Source organism: Hyla sarda, chromosome 2, assembly GCF_029499605.1.
Source record: "Hyla sarda isolate aHylSar1 chromosome 2, aHylSar1.hap1, whole genome shotgun sequence".
Taxonomy (NCBI): Eukaryota; Metazoa; Chordata; class Amphibia; order Anura; family Hylidae; genus Hyla; species Hyla sarda.
This window is the reverse complement of record NC_079190.1, coordinates 442905732-442922279: the sequence shown is the minus strand read 5'-3', so window position 1 is coordinate 442922279 and position 16548 is coordinate 442905732. Positions and strand designations below refer to the sequence as shown.

The window sequence follows — 16548 nt, the reverse complement described above, 5'->3', positions numbered from 1 at the left end:
GACCTCACCACGGTGGTCACCCAGCAGTCGCAACAGATAGCGCAACAAGGCCACCAGCTGTCTCAACTGACCGTGATGCTACAGCAGCTATTACCACAGCTCCAGCAACAATCTCCTCCGCCAGCTCCTGCACCTCCTCCGCAGCGCTTCCGGCCTACGATTATCCTTGCCGGATAAATTTGATGGGGACTCTAAGTTTTGTCGTGGTTTTCTTTCGCAATGTTCCCTGCACTTGGAGATGATGTCGGACCAGTTTCCTACTGAAAGGTCTAAGGTGGCTTTCGTAGTCAGCCTTCTGTCTGGGAAAGCTCTGTCATGGGCCACACCGCTCTGGGACCGCAATGACCCTGTCACTGCCTCTGTACACTCCTTCTTCACGGAGATCCGAAGTGTCTTTGAGGAACCTGCCCGAGCCTCTTCTGCTGAGATTGCCCTGCTGAACCTGGTCCAGGGTAATTCTTCTGTTGGCGAGTACGCCATCCAATTCCGTACTCTTGCCTCCGAATTATCCTGGAATAATGAGGCCCTCTGCGCGACCTTTAAAAAAGGCCTATCCAGCAACATTAAAGATGAGCTGGCCGCACGAGAAATTCCTGCTAACCTGCATGAACTTATTCATCTTGCCACCCGCATTGACATGCGTTTTTCCGAAAGGCGTCAGGAGCTCCACCAGGATATGGACTTTGTTCGCACGAGGCGGTTTCTCTCCTCGGCTCCTCTCTCCTCTGGTCCTCTCCAACTGCACTTCTGAAATTCTTCTTGGATTACCGTGGCTTCAACGCCATTCCCCAACCCTTGATTGGTCCACAGGAGAAATCAAGAACTTGGGTACTTCTTGTCACAAGGACTGTCTTAAACCGGTTCCCAGTACTCCTTGCCGTGACCCTGTGGTTCCCCCTGTATCCGGTCTTCCTAAGGCTTATATGGACTATGCTGACGTTTTTTGCAAAAAGCAAGCTGAGACTTTACCTCCTCACAGGCCTTATGACTGTCCTATTGACCTCCTCCCGGGTACTACTCCACCCCGGGGCAGAATCTATCCTCTGTCTGCTCCAGAGACTCTTGCCATGTCAGAGTACATCCAGGAGAATTTAAAAAAGGGGTTTATCCGCAAGTCCTCCTCTCCTGCCGGAGCTGGATTTTTTTTTGTGTCCAAAAAAGATGGCTCCCTACGTCCTTGCATTGATTACCGCGGACTTAATAAAATCACGGTAAAAAACCGCTACCCCTTACCTCTTATCTCGGAACTCTTTGATCGCTTACAAGGTGCCCACATCTTTACCAAACTGGACTTAAGAGGTGCTTATAATCTCATCCGCATCAGGGAGGGGGACGAATGGAAGACTGCATTTAACACCAGAGATGGACACTTTGAGTATCTGGTCATGCCCTTTGGCCTATGCAACGCCCCTGCCGTCTTCCAAGACTTTGTTAATGAAATTTTTTGTGATCTCCTATATTCCTGTGTTGTGGTTTATCTGGATGATATTCTGATTTTTTCTGCCAACTTAGAAGAACACCGCCAGCATGTCCGCATGGTTCTTCAGAGACTTCGGGACAATCAACTTTATGCCAAAATGGAGAAATGTCTCTTTGAATGTCAATCTCTTCCTTTCCTAGGATACTTGGTCTCTGGCCAGGGACTACAAATGGACCCAGATAAACTCTCTGCCCTCTTAGATTGGCCACGCCCCTCCGGACTCCGTGCTATCCAACGTTTTTTGGGGTTCGCCAATTATTACAGACAGTTTATTCCACACTTTTCCACTATTGTGGCTCCTATCGTGGCTTTAACCAAGGAAAATGCTAATCCTAAGTCCTGGTCTCCCCAAGCGGAAGACGCATTTAAACATCTCAAGTCTGCCTTTTCTTCTGCTCCCGTGCTCTCCAGACCTGACCCAGCTAAACCCTTCCTATTGGAGGTAGATGCCTCCTCAGTGGGAGCTGAAGCTGTCCTTCTACAAAAAAATTCTTCCGGGCATGCTGTGACTTGTGGTTTTTTTTCTAGGACCTTCTCCCCGGCGGAGAGAAATTACTCCATCGGGGATCGAGAACTACTGGCCATTAAATTGGCGCTTGAGGAATGGAGGCACCTGCTGGAGGGATCAAAATTTCCAGTTATCATATACACTGATCACAAGAATCTCTCCTATCTCCAGTATGCCCAACGACTGAACCCTCGCCAGGCCAGGTGGTCGTTATTCTTTGCCCGTTTTGACTTTGAAATTCATTTTCGCCCTGCTGACAAGAACATTAGGGCCGATGCCCTCTCTCGTTCTTCTGATGCCTCTGAAGTAGAGGTCTCTCCGCAACACATCATTCCTCCTGACTGTCTGATCTCCACTTCTCCAGCCTCCATCAGGCAAACTCCTCCAGGGTAGACCTTCGTTTCTCCACGCCAGCGTCTCGGGATTCTCAAATGGGGACACTCCTCCCACCTCGCAGGCCATGCGGGCATCAAAAAATCCTTGCAACTCATCTCTCGTTTTTATTGGTGGCCGACTCTGGAGACTGATGTTGTTGATTTTGTGCGGGCCTGTACTGTCTGTGCCCGAGATAAGACCTTTCGCCAGAAGCCTGCTGGCCTCTTTCATCCTCTGCCTGTCCCCGAACAGCCTTTGTCACAGATTGGTATGGACTTTATTACGGACTTGCCCTCATCCCGTGGCAACACAGTTGTTTGGGTGGTCGTTGATCGATTTTCCAAGATGGCACATTTTATTCCTCTTCCTGGTCTTCCTTCAGCGCCTCAGTTGGCAAAGCAATTTTTTGTACACATTTTTCGCCTTCACGGTTTGCCCACGCATATCGTCTCGGATAGAGGCGTCCAATTCGTGTCTAAATTCTGGAGGGCCCTCTGTAAACAGCTCAAGATCAACTTAAACTTCTCTTCTTCTTATCATCCCCAATCCAATGGGCAAGTAGAAAGAATTAATCAGGTCCTGGGTGACTATTTACAGCATTTTGTTTCCTCCCGCCAGGATGACTGGGCAGATCTTCTACCATGGGCCGAATTCTCATACAACTTCAGAGTCTCCGAATCTTCTGCTAAGTCCCCATTTTTCGTGGTGTACGGCCGTCACCCTCTTACCCCCCTCCCTACTCCCTTGCCCTCTGGTTTGCCCGCTGTGGATGAAGTGACTCGTGATCTTTCCACCATATGGAAAGAGACCCAAAATTCTCTTTTACAGGCTTCATCCTGGATGAAAAGATTTGCCGATAAGAAAAGAAGAACTCCCCCCATTTTTGCTCCCAGAGACAAGGTATGGCTCTCCGCTAAATATGTCCGCTTTCGTGTCCCCAGTTACAAACTGGGACCACGCTATCTTGGCCCTTTCAAAGTCTTGTGCCAGATTAACCCTGTCTCTTACAAACTCCTTCTTCCTCCTTCTCTTCGTATTCCCAATGCCTTCCATGTCTCTCTCCTTAAACCACTCGTCATTAACCGCTTCTCTCCCAAACTTGTTTCTCCCACTCCTGTTTCCGGTTCTTCTGACGTCTTCTCCGTGAAGGAGATTCTGGCCTCCAAGACTGTCAGAGGAAAACATTTTTTTTGGTGGATTGGGAAGGCTGTGGCCCAGAAGAGAGATCCTGGGAACCTGAGGACAACATTCTAGACAAAAGTCTTATCCTCAGGTTCTCAGGCTCCAAGAAGAGGGGGAGACCCAAGGGGGGGGTACTGTTACGCCGAGCGCTCCGGGTCCCCGCTCCTCCCCGGAGCGCTCGCAGCATCCTCGCATTTGCAGCGCCCCGGTCAGACCTGCTGACCGGGTGCGCTGCAATATCTCTCTCAGCCGGGATGCGATTCGCGATGCGGGAGGCGCCCGCTCGCGATGCGCATCCCGGCTCCCGTACCTGACTCGTTCCCCGTCTGTCTTGTCCCGGCACGCGCGGCCCCGCTCCTTAGGGCGCGCGCGCGCCGAGTCTCTGCAATTTAAAGGGCCACTGCGCCACTGATTGGCGCAGCAGGCTTAATCAGTGTGTTCACCTGTGCACTCCCTACTTATACCTCACTTCCCCTGCACTCCCTCGCCGGATCTTGTTGCCATTGTGCCAGTGAAAGCGTTTCCTTGTGTGTTCCTAGCCTGTGTTCCAGACCTCCTGCCGTTGCCCCTGACTACGATCCTTGCTGCCTGCCCTGACCTTCTGCTACGTCCGACCTTGCTCTTGTCTACTCCCTTGTACCGCGCCTATCTTCAGCAGTCAGAGAGGTTGAGCCATTGCTGGTGGATACGACCTGGTTGCTACCGCCGCTGCAAGACCATCCCGCTTTGCGGCGGGCTCTGGTGAATACCAGTAGCAACTTAGAACCGGTCCACCAACACGGTCCACGCCAATCCCTCTCTGGCACAGAGGATCCACCTCCAGCCAGCCGAATCGTGACAGTTAGTAAATTCTTTTGGTGTTTTTGTAGTACTTACCTGACGTAGAATAAAAACATTACAGTTATACTTAATCCAGTCACAGAAAGTGCACAGCCAATTGTTGACACAATGTTTAAGGAAGCAAAATTGATATTTTCTTTAAATTTCTAAGAGTAAAAAATACAAACATGTATTCAAATTTTTGTAGCCATATTTGGCTTTTCATGCAGTAACCATTACAGATAATGTAGAAAAGTACTAAATACATTCATTTTTGGGACTATATGGCATGGTTGGAAGTCCAAAAGATAATACAACCTATTAACACTGTTGACACTTTGCAATGGAACATGGTGCAATACCATTATGAATAAAAAGAGAAGTTTAAGTAAAAATGTCATGCTATAATTCAAAGAAAATCTGACAAAACCCTCAAAGACGTGATGGGTGAATGAGAATTGATACTTATTTACTGACCTGCAGCATATGGCAGCTGTAATAAAATATCACTGGGGGCTAAACTGCAGTTAAACTCCTGGTGTGACCATATTCTGCATGGAACTAAAATATTAACTAAAAACTATCAGAACTGTCTTTTGTTGGAAAATATGTCTCATTTAATTGGTCATTTTAAATAACTTCCCTCCCTATATGACAACTAACATCTCTTTAAATCACTTTATTTACCAAAAATGACTCCAGCAAAATAGGTATAAAGTCCTAAATGGGACAGTCACTTTAATTTAAAAAAATATTTCACATGTTGTAGAGACAAGTCAAAAGTTTTCAATCAGTCGGAGTCTCAGTGTTCAGACCCCAAGCAATCGCTAGAACGAGCTAGTAGAAGAGTCAGCTGAGGAGACACACTTACAATCCCCACTCCCCACTCTCCCCACTCATTCTAGTGTTCGGCCTGGGTCTGAACAATTTAGACCCTAACTAATCAAAACTTTTGACTTGTCTATACAACATATGAAAAGTTTTTTTTTAAAGGGGACAGGTACACTTATGTGAGGATAAAAACTGTCCGACTATGCCCCTTTCTGTTTTTTCCCATAGCAACCAATCAGATTTGGTTTAATTCTACCATAACAGTTAAAGCAATATAGATTGGTAGCTTGATATGGGCAAAACCAGACAGTTTTTGTCCTCAGATAGATTGATAAATCTTGGCCCAGATTTCTCCCTTCCCTGCAATCTGCTACCCACTGCCTGTTGTTAGGTTCAGCATGTCTCTAGTAGCAGACAAATCCCAATGAAACACAGGAAGTGGAGTCTAGGGGGCTTATAATGTGCTATGAGAAGGAGAAAAAAAATGTGTACCTGCAAGCTATGTCCATTCTTCAGAGAATCTGCACTGTCCATGCAAGGTAAATCAAGGCTTTCATCTTATCTAAGCAGCAGCAATAGCAGTTTCAGGCTAAGTTTCTACTTAATTTAATTTTTTTTAAACGCCAAGAAAAATGCAAATTCTGCCGCATGGCGTTTTTTCGGCCAAAAAACGCTGCGGCCAGATTTTAGCTGTCAATCAATGAGAAATCGCAAAATTCTTTTTCTACTTGCCATTTTTCAGTTTGGCGTTTTTTTAATGTTTTTGGTGTTTTTTCACTCTTTTTTGGTGTTTTCAGCTCCTTGGCGGTTTTACAAAATTGCAGCATGTTGAACCACTGGCGTTTTTTTCCCTGAAATCGTGGCGTTTTTCTCCCATAGAAGTCTATGGGAGTAAAAAAACGCCAAGAAAAATGCAATGTGGGTTTTAACTTTGGCGTTTTTTCAGCCGTTTTTTATTCTCTTTTGGACTAGCGATCCAAAAAAGTGATGGAGATACCTTTTTTAATAAAATTTCGTAGGGCACCAGTAAAAAAAATTATAAAAAAGATACAGTAGTGATGGAAAGAATTGTATTTAACGAAATGTATCTTTTTTATAACAAAATTTTTAATCAGGGATCAATTTATGTGGGCGGGCAGGGCACTAAAAATGTAGCCGACAACAATAAAAATGTAGTGTGTGTGTGTGTTTTTAACTTTTTGTTCTTTATTTTTTAGGTGGTACTACTACTCCCAGCATGGAACACACACACTGTTCCCTGATAGGAGTAGTAGTACCTGTACTAATTGACAGATCACCCGAGTCTGTTGCGATCCTCCTGTATAATGTGTAGATGTGGCCGGCCGCTCTTCTATGGTCCCCTGCACTGCCGTATATATACACCTATTCATATTTCCCACAGAGAGCTGTGATTGGCCAGATGGTTCCAGCCAATCACAACTCTCTGTGGGAAATATGAATAGGTGTATATATACATCAGTGCAGGGGACCATAGAAGAGCGGCCGCCTCATCTATACATTATACAGGAGGATCGCAGCGGATGTCAGGAGTGACATCCGCTGTGATCTTTCCTTAACTGCAGGTACTACAGCTCCCAGCATGGAACAGAGTGTGCTCCATGATGGGAGTAGTAGTACCTGCAGTTAAGGAAAGATCACAGTGGATTTTACTCCTGACATCTGCTGTGATCGTCCTTTCTATTGCAGAGATGTGGAGCGGCTCTATACAGCGCTCGCATCTCTGCTATGTACTCCGGCCAGTAATATGAATAGAACATCAATCATTCATATTTCTGTTTGAGAGCTGTGATTGGCTGCAACTATCTGGCCAATCCCCACTCTGGGTGGAAAATATGAATGAGTGATGTTCTACTCACATCACTGGCCGGCCGGAGTACAGAGCAGAGATGCGAGCGCTGTATAGAGCCGCTCCACATCTCTGCTATATAATGGACGATCACATCGGGCGATATGTCTATTAGTACAGGTACTACTACTCCCATCATGGAACAGTGTGTTCCATGCTGGGAGTAATAGTACTACCAAAAAAATGTCAAAAAAGAGAGAGATTAAAATTTCGTTATAAAAAATATAAATTTCGTTAAATAAATTTTTTCCCTCACTACGGCATCCTTTTTTTTTTGTTTTGTTTTTTTGTACCCAACAAATTTTGGGTACCAGAAAAAAAAAAAATTTGCCAAAGGGGCCAAAAATGCAATTTCCACACAAATGAAAAAACCCCAGAAAAAAACCCAGAAAATACGTCAGACGCAGGAAATTGCACTGGCGTTTTTTCTTGCGTTTTTTTCAAACCAAAAAATGCAGGACAAAAAAACAAGTAGAAAATTAGCCTCAGTGTTTAGTTTATCCCCTTCCTTGCTGTGCTGCAACTTTATGGACACAGTCCTGTCTCCTGTATATAATTCCTCCTTTCTTTAATCTGGAGGCCTGTCTAAAGCAGCAGCTTAGTGCTTGTGAAACCCCTTCCTTGCTCTGTTGTTGCTGCTGTTGTTACTTTCACGGTTTCCCCATCCCCCCCACCATGTCATGTAAAGTAGTGTCAGCCTGTTTAGTGCACTCTCATCAGCACTATGTCATGACATAGGAAAAAGGAGCAGTTCCTGTGCTTTGCTGTGATTGGACAGGCAACTAAAGGAAGAAGCCCTATTATTGTTCTACTGGCAACCAGCCCAGCTCTGGTTCTACTCCATGAAATGGAAAGAATGGGGAATAGCTGTGTATCATGAAGGGGGCTCTTAAGAGCACAATAACAGCAAAGAGAGCACTACAATCCATTTTTCACCACTCTGAAGGATTAATTTAACAAAACTATGCATGTTTTAAAATTAAATTAAAATGAAAAAGCAGAATTATCATGGTAGAATCAACAGCCTACACTACATTTGAACCCCTATGGCAACATGACTGGGAGTGGGAGAAAGTCTGAACACCACAGGATTGAAGAAAACATACCATTAAAACAGCAAAGTTAGTTGTATGATGGCAGGTGCATTGTAATGATATGATGGAGTTGGGGGAGGTCTCATTTAATGTTATCTGGTTAGAAATTTTCTGGCAGCCACTTGTATTCCATTCACTCGTTTCATAGTCCCAAAAAACACAAGCGTATTGAACCAGAGTATATGATGGATCAAACTATAATAAAATAGATCGAGAAGAAACTTTTATTCAGATAAATATTACCCTTTGACATATTATTATTTTTTTGTTCTGAAAATGGTCACAAACCACCTACAAAAGACATATTTGGGTACAGCACAGCAAATATGGTGCTGGTTACTGTATATTCCATGGAATTCCAACCTTATTACTATTGGCAACCACTGAACATTGCCTCTACTTCCCAGGAAACCCCTACTAATATTTTTAGCTCCAAGAGGAGGAGTTCCAAGTCTGGGTGAGACGTGATATTAGACTCAGAAGCAGATATCTGTAATGTATAGCTTAGATTGGGCTCTGCCAAGTAGGCTTTTGTTTAGTATAATGTGCACAGTGTTGCGGATGTGTATGTGCCTTTGTAGTGGAAGAATGAAGCTGTCTGGGAATAGTTTAAAACAAACATTGCTGTGTTGGACTGTAATTTTTGGTGTGCCAACCATCTCAGACCCGGAAATTGTGATACCCATCACACAATATTCTGTGTTAGACTGACCCATCAGAATACAAGATAACCCTTTGGTGGATCTAGGATCTGACTCAATAATGGGCTGTAAAGATTAAAGGGTTACTTTGCCCCTAGACATCTTATCCCCCATCCAAAGGATAGGGGATAAGATGTATGATTGCGGGGGTCCCGCTGCTGGGGGTCCCGCTGCTGGGGACCCTCCGTGATCTCGGCTGTGGCACTCCAGACATCCGGTGCACAGAGCAAACTTTGCTCCGTGTCGGATGGCTGGCGATGTGGGGCAGAGGTTCGTGACGTCATGGTCACCCTCCCTCAATGCAAGCCTATGAGAGGGGGCGTAATGGCCATTAAACCCCCTCCCATAGACTTGCATTGAGGGGGCGTGGCCGTGATCTCACAAGCAGGTCGCGGCTGTGATGTCACGAGCTTCTGGCACTGCAACCAACTCTCTAAACAAACGCTGGGTGCAGCAGGTAGATCTTGGGGGTCCCAGCAACGGAAACCCCTGATCAGACATCTTATCCCCTATCCTTTAGATAGGGGATAAGATGTCTAGGGGTGGAGTACCCCTTTAAGTCAAACAAAACCCTATTCACAGCTGACTTTGGAGACAGCTGACTTAGGAATGACGCAGTTTTAAATTAGAGGGGCAGAGGTTAAAAAGAAGTCTAACGCTGGCTTTTACACATCCAGAAAGTAGGAAAGGCACATTAATGGGAAAAATCATATCCCCCCCATACAAATCCAAATATATCATCCGAAAACAATATCAATATCTTCGTTTTTGTTTTGTTTTTATTAGCAAGGTATAGCAAGTACTGAAACTGTGATCAGGCCACGCTGACCATGGGTTGAATTGGAAATTCTCTATATGTTGCATCACAGTTCTGGGGCATTTCATACAGAGAGCAAATGAAAACATTAGTAACCCCTATCCATAAAATAAGCCATCAAAAGATGTACCTGCTGGTTAAAGCTAAACTCAACATTGGCACGCGATCCAGAAATACTGGCGGAAATTATCTTCTTTCGAAATCTCAATTTCTTTTCATGTTTGGAAGGAAATAAATTATCATTCTGGTATAAGACAAATCCAACAGTGCTATTCACATCCATTTCTGTACAAGGTTAAAAAAAAAAACATAAAAATTAATTGTATATAATGCATTATTATATTTCCTTAAAGGGATACGCCGCCCCTAGACATCTTAAGGGATAAGATGACTAATCGCGGGGATCCTGCCGCTGGGGATCCCTGCGATCTTGGCTGCTGTACCCAAGACATCTGGTGTGGGGTGAACTTTGCTCTGTGCTAGATGACTGGCAATGAGGGGCAGAGACTTGTGACGTCACAGCCATACCCCCTCAATGACTTGAATTGAGGGACCGTGACGTCACGAGCCTCCGACGCTGAACCCGACATTCTAAACGAATGCCGGTTGCAGCACGGAGATCGCGGCGGTCCCCATCAGCGGGACCCCTGCAATCAGACATCTTATCCCCTATCTTTTGGAAACGGGATAAGATGTCTAGGGGTGGAGTACCCCTTTAAAATATCTAGTTTATGACTGAACTGAATTTTTTGTTTTAGTTTATGACTGAACTTCATGCCGACAAAGTTAAAAACACTCTCTTGAATAATGCACTTTATCTTGTGGACTACCATTAAGTTTAGGCAAAACTCCAACATTGAAGATCATTCTATTTCTTAGACCCATAATTCTTTGCTCCCACATAGTTGAGCCTACTGGAGATAGATTTATACAGCTCCTACTGAGGTCAGTAATACATCTGGTAGTTATGTGCCTTCATATTGGAACATCAAAATATCTGAGGAATTGGAACCACAAAAGGTCTTCATTATTACTCTGCACCTGACAAAAGACAATGGACTTTTTAACTCTATTTAGAAATTAGAGTAGAAATTAGATCAACACTTCTATCGTTATCTTTGGGGTAAATGATATTTATCACCTAAAAGAGTAGTAGAAGATTTTATCCAATTATTACTAATATAGAACATTCAGAACTGGCTAATAGGTTTGAATTTACAACACCACAAACCCAGTTTTGGGACAAGAGGGTCACTTATTGCCTTTTCAACAAAGGTTGACCTTTCAAAGTATTTTCCTTTCCTCCTAATGGTGTGGGCCTATACTGAGAAGCAGCACGGGACCATCATCAGCTAAAGCACATTTACCATGGACTTCAAAAGTGGCACAGCCCTAGGTACTCACCTCCTACTGGTTTAACAAAAACCTGAACTTCTGCTGTTTCATTGAGTAGAAACTCTGAGGTGTTATTATCTACAATGACTCTACTGGACACCAGTTCTTCTGTTAAACCTATAGACACAGAAAGAAAATCATGGGATATCAGATCCAGAGATAAAGCATCAGCACCATTAGTTATGGTGCTGGTTTTGACCATTCAGGGCAGGAGGGCCTGGTGTTTGGTTCCCTCTCCCTATTCAGTAACTAAGTATATAGAACCAAAATGTATTTAACTATATCTGCCATTCATCCTTGGATCTGTAAGTAGAACAGCACTCAAATGAAACAACTGATCAGTAAAATGGAAAGAATGTATTCTTCCTGGCCGCAGCATTTTCCAAACCGACTATCCAGAAGATCCTAACATATGTTGTTGCTGGAGCTTGGAGTCCCACTGCTATGAGATATTAAGTGCATGAGGGTTTTGTACTTTGACTTACCACAATGCATTAGGTGAGTGCGCATTTGACAGGTTATAATGTTTGGGAGGTTTAGTGGCTTTGGTTTGAACCAATAGAATAATACACTAAGAGTACCTTATGCTTTCTTTCTATATTTTTTTGGATTAATTAAATATGTTTCTTTCCCAGATACCTATTAAAACATGAAACAAATGGTGCTATAAAATAATAATAATAATAATTCTCATTATCTTCCTGAATTTCCTGTTGGTAGAAGCTTGTTGTTTGATTTGCACTTTGCCTTCATGTATAATATGTACAATGTTATTACAGTAATTTATAGCAGTACTTTGATCATATCTAAGCACTGCACATTCATCCCTTATCACATGAGTAATGTATTATCACACTCTACAATTCCCTTTGCCTCCAATAAATTTCCCTCCATTCAAGTTTGTTTAGACATAACCTTCCTTACATTAAAGGGGTATTCCAGGAAAAAAAACTTTTTTTTAAATATATATATCAACTGGCTCCAGAAAGTTAAACAGATTTGTAAATGACTTCTATTAAAAAATCTTAATCCTTTCAATAATTATCAGCTGCTGAAGTTGAGTTGTTGTTTTCTGTTTGGCAACAGTGCTCTCTGCTGACATCTCTGCTTGTCTCGGGAACTGCACAGAATAGAAGAGGTTTGCTATGGGGATTTGCTTCTACTCTGGACAGTTCCCGAGACGAGACAGGTGTCATCAGAGAGCACAGACCGAAAAGAACAACTCAACTTCATCAGCCCATAAGTACTGAAAGGATTAAGATTTTTTAATAGAAGTAATTTTACAAATCTGTTTTATTTTCTGGAGCCAGTTGATATATAAAATAAATATTTTTTTTTTCCTGGATAACCCCTTTAAGGAGTAGATATTCAATGCAATAATTATAAAATATTTGAATAGTTTATTACTTACAGTGTATATGATAGTAAGTATATGGTAACCATATGATACTAGTATATGTTGTACGGTTCTGTACACACTGGCATTATTTTAGTATACTTTGACTGTACCATGGGCCCCGGGCGGACTTCTCTGGTTGTAGTTTAACTTCCCATGAGCAAAAAGACTTATCTATCTGAGATAGTTTATCTATAGGAGAATAAATGAAGGGGCAAAGTGAGCTTTTGCAACAGGGTCTATGAACCTGCAGCTACGTCCCGTATCCATCATCTAATAATAAGGCTACACAATGATCACATATTACCACGGTCTAATTAATAAATACCACCATACTCTTACTGGGACTGGGAGTGTGCCTTGTGGAGAGGGTTCCTCAACCACTCTACTACCTTTTGCAAAAAGTATCACAGTATTCCAAACAGCATTTCACATGGTGCGGAAAAAAAAATGTATTACTTTTTTTTAAAGTTGCAAGTGAATGTCAGACCTTCTTGTATAACAAATATCCAGTTCAACATCTGAATATGAATAATCAGACTAAGGAATATGGGTGCATAGTCTTCAATTGTACAATGCTACAATTCGGTCAAACAGGGTGACCTTTTATCATGCAAGATTGGCTATGAAATGTTTCAGATAGAAAGGTCTGGACAAGGGTCTGGCTCCAGATCTTCCTCCTTAATGGGTACCTTTCATCAAATTTTTTTTTTATATATTATAGATTAATGTATGCAGAATAACTTTCCAATAGCATGTTATTAAAAAATATGCTTCTTTCTATTTCATTTTCCACTTTGAAAAAATGACCACTAGGGGTCTCCCTACCAGTCCTTTTTTTTTATAGATTTCAGACTCATGCAGGAGTCCTAAATCTCAGACTGCAGCCGGAACACAGACAAACTCACCACTGCTCCCTGCCAGGGAGTTTGTCTGTGTCCTGGCTGCAGTCTGAGATTTAGGACTCCAGCATGAGACTGAAATCTATAAAAAATGACTGGTAGGGAGACCCCTAGTGGTCGTTTTTTCAAAGTGGAAAATTAAATAGAAAGAAGCATATTTTTTAATAACATGCTATTGGAAAGTTATTCTGCATACATTAATCTATAATATATCAAAAGTTTTTTTTGATGAAATGTACCCTTTAAACCACTTCACATCTGATATTCATTCACTTGCAAGCTTAAAAAAATGAAATAAAAGAAAATCTATTTTGCACCATATGAACTCCTGTTTGAAATGCTCTGGAATTTTTTTGTTACTGAAAACCAATAATTAAACACAGACCGACATTACTCCCATACAGTGACCATATAGTAATAACGTATCCAGTATAAGCCGACCCGAATATAAGCCGAGACCCCTAATTTTACCCCAAAAACCCAGGAAAAGTTATTGACTCGGCTATAAGCCTAGGGTGGGAAATACATCATCCCCCCATGTCATCATCCCTCCCACCCCCATCATCACCGCCTGTCAATCCCTTCATCAGTGGTCTTCAACCTGCGGACCTCCAGAGGTTGCAAAACTACAACTCCCAGCATGCCCGGACAGCCATCGGCTGTCCGAGCATGCTGGGAGTTGTAGTTTTGAAACCTCTGGAGGTCCGCTGGTTGAAGACCACTGCGGCCTTCATCATCATCATCCAGACCCCCTTTAGTTTTCTACTCACCTCCGCTCGGTGGGAAGGAAGGGTGAGCTGGTCCGGGCCATCTATGCTGCAGGGACCGTCCGGTGGGGAGGGTTAGTCGTTTCAGGATGTCCATCTTCACCGGGAAGCCCTCTTTTCCGCTCCGGGCCGGCCCCGGACTAGTGATGTTGCCTTGACGACGACGCACAGGGACGTTCATGCGCAGGGACGTCACGGACCAGCTCACCCTTCCTTCCCACCAAGGGGAGTGTCAGGATCCGGACTGGTATGCGGAGAGGATACTGGTGGTGGATCCTCTGTGTCAGTGAGGTGATGTTGTGGGCCGTACCAGTGGAACGGAATCTAAGGGGTTACTGGTTTTCACCAGAGCCCGCCGCAAAGCGGGATGGACTTTCAGCGGCAGGTAACCCCCAGGTCGTTCCACCCGATAGCGACTCAACCTCACTGACAGCTGAGAAAGGCGCGGTACACAAGGGCAAGGCAAGAGCAAGGTCGGACATGGCAGAAGGTCAGGGCAGGCAGCAATGGTTCGTAGTCAGGGGCAACGGCAAGGGTCTGGATACACAGGCAATGGAACACACAGAAACGCTTTCTCAGGGCACTAGGCAACAAGATCCGGCAGGGACAGGAAGGGGAAGTGGGTTTATATAGTGTAGGGAACCAATTGGGCCAGGCACCAATTAATGGTGCACTGGCCCTTTAAATCTGAGAGACCCGGCGCGCGCGCCCTAGAGAGCGGGGCCGCGCGCCAGGACTCAGCAGGAGGACGGGGCAGGTGAGAGACACGGGGCGCGATCCGAGAGCGGGCACGTCCCGCACCTCGGATCGCGTCCCCTCTGGGAACATGGAAGCAGCGCTCGCGGTCAGCGGTGCCGATCGGAGTGCTGCATACAGAAGCACGCTGCGAGCGCTCCGGGGAAGCAGCGGGACCCGGAGCGCTCGGCGTGACGGGGAGGTGAGTAGAAAACTAAAGGGGGGTCTGGATGATGACCAAGGTCGCAGTGGTCTACAACCTGCGGACCTCCAGATGTTTCAAAACTACAACTCCCAGCATGCCAGGACATTAAATTACATTAAATTACATTCTCTCTGATCAGAGTCTTCTGCTTTTGTTGTCTTCTCTATTAGGCCCAGACTGCCATAATAAAAACAAAACTTACTTTTCCTGCTTTTAACCCTGCAACTTCATGCAACTGCATATGGTCTAGAAGGGATATTGAGGAACCGAGAGACGCCAATAGCTTTCCATTACTTAACCACAAAGCAGAGTGCATCCAGGAATATAGGGCAAGTATCCCTGGATTCCTGGAGCGGGGGCCACAGGGTATATATATGCGACCGCCCAAACCGTCCACATTATAATCCTCCACTGATTCTGATAAAGCCTGAAGCACAAGGTCATATGACAGCCCCACTTTCATTGGAGGCATAATAGGACTCCTGCTCTAATTGGCTATTTTTAATACCTCCCTATAACTCTAATTTGAAATGGTGGAATAGCTACCTATACATTTTTGTCCCCCTGAAGCTTTATAGCCCTGTCCGTACAGCATGTGATGGAGCCTGTACAACAAGGCCATGCTTCTCTGTACTAGCAGATATCCCAAGGAAATTATTTGAAGGCACCTGAAATGGGACAATACCATAATGTGTTTTACCTCTTAATGACATAAAGGAAATCCCATTGAAATTCATTGTAGAAAGCTGACGTGTCTCCATGGCTACACTGGGCTGCACCACTGACAACACTGATCTACTGTTGTTTAGAGAAAACGCTTCCATTGTCCTGGTCAAACTATTGAGAATAAGAAAGGAGAAAATATCAAATTTGATTACAAAATCCAAATGTACATTTTCATTCATTTAAAACACTTGCAAAGAACTCTAAATCCTCTTCAGATATATCCACTAACTTATAGGCTACCCTTGGGTAACCCAAAAAACCCTAGTTTTCCCATACACCCTAATATTAAAAGTGACATCTTTATTATTAAACTTTCGCACATGAAACTAAGTTTAAAATTGTCATCCACCCCATTGTCCTGATTTGAATTCGATAAATTGACCAGCCGGTCTATTTCTGTGAGCACATCAGACAGTGCAAGGTGCCTACAGTACCTCATAGAAATAGGTACCGGCTGGTCAATTTATCGAATTCAAATCAGGACAATGGGGCGGATGACAATTTTAAACTTAGTTTCATGTGCGAAAGTTTAATAATAAAGATTGCACTTTTAATATTAGGGTGCACAGGAAAACTAGGGTTTTTTGGGTTACCCAAGGGTAGCCTATTACCGTATTTTTCGCCGTATAAGACGCACTTTTTCTTCCCCAAAACTGGGGGGAAAAAGTCGGTGCGTCTTATACGGCGAATACACCCCTATCGCGGCGGTCCCTGCGGCCATCAACAGCCGGGACCCGCGGCCATCAAC

The 16548-nt window shown here is 44.0% G+C and overlaps 1 protein-coding gene across 1 annotated transcript in view; it reads right to left on the bottom strand.

Annotated features, from left to right (window-relative positions):
* ADGRG7 (adhesion G protein-coupled receptor G7) overlaps nt 1-15831 on the bottom strand; it is a 55786-nt gene extending 39955 nt beyond the window's left edge. The window contains exons 1-5 of the mRNA XM_056560849.1: nt 15775-15831; nt 11079-11186; nt 9805-9959; nt 8169-8351; nt 4422-4531 (exon numbers count right to left, since the gene is read on the bottom strand). Coding sequence (XP_056416824.1) covers nt 4422-4531; nt 8169-8351; nt 9805-9959; nt 11079-11186; nt 15775-15811 — 593 coding nt within the window. The 5' untranslated portion in view covers nt 15812-15831. The remainder of the gene's footprint in view (nt 1-4421; nt 4532-8168; nt 8352-9804; nt 9960-11078; nt 11187-15774) is intronic.
* Nucleotides 15832-16548: the final 717 nt, after the last annotated feature.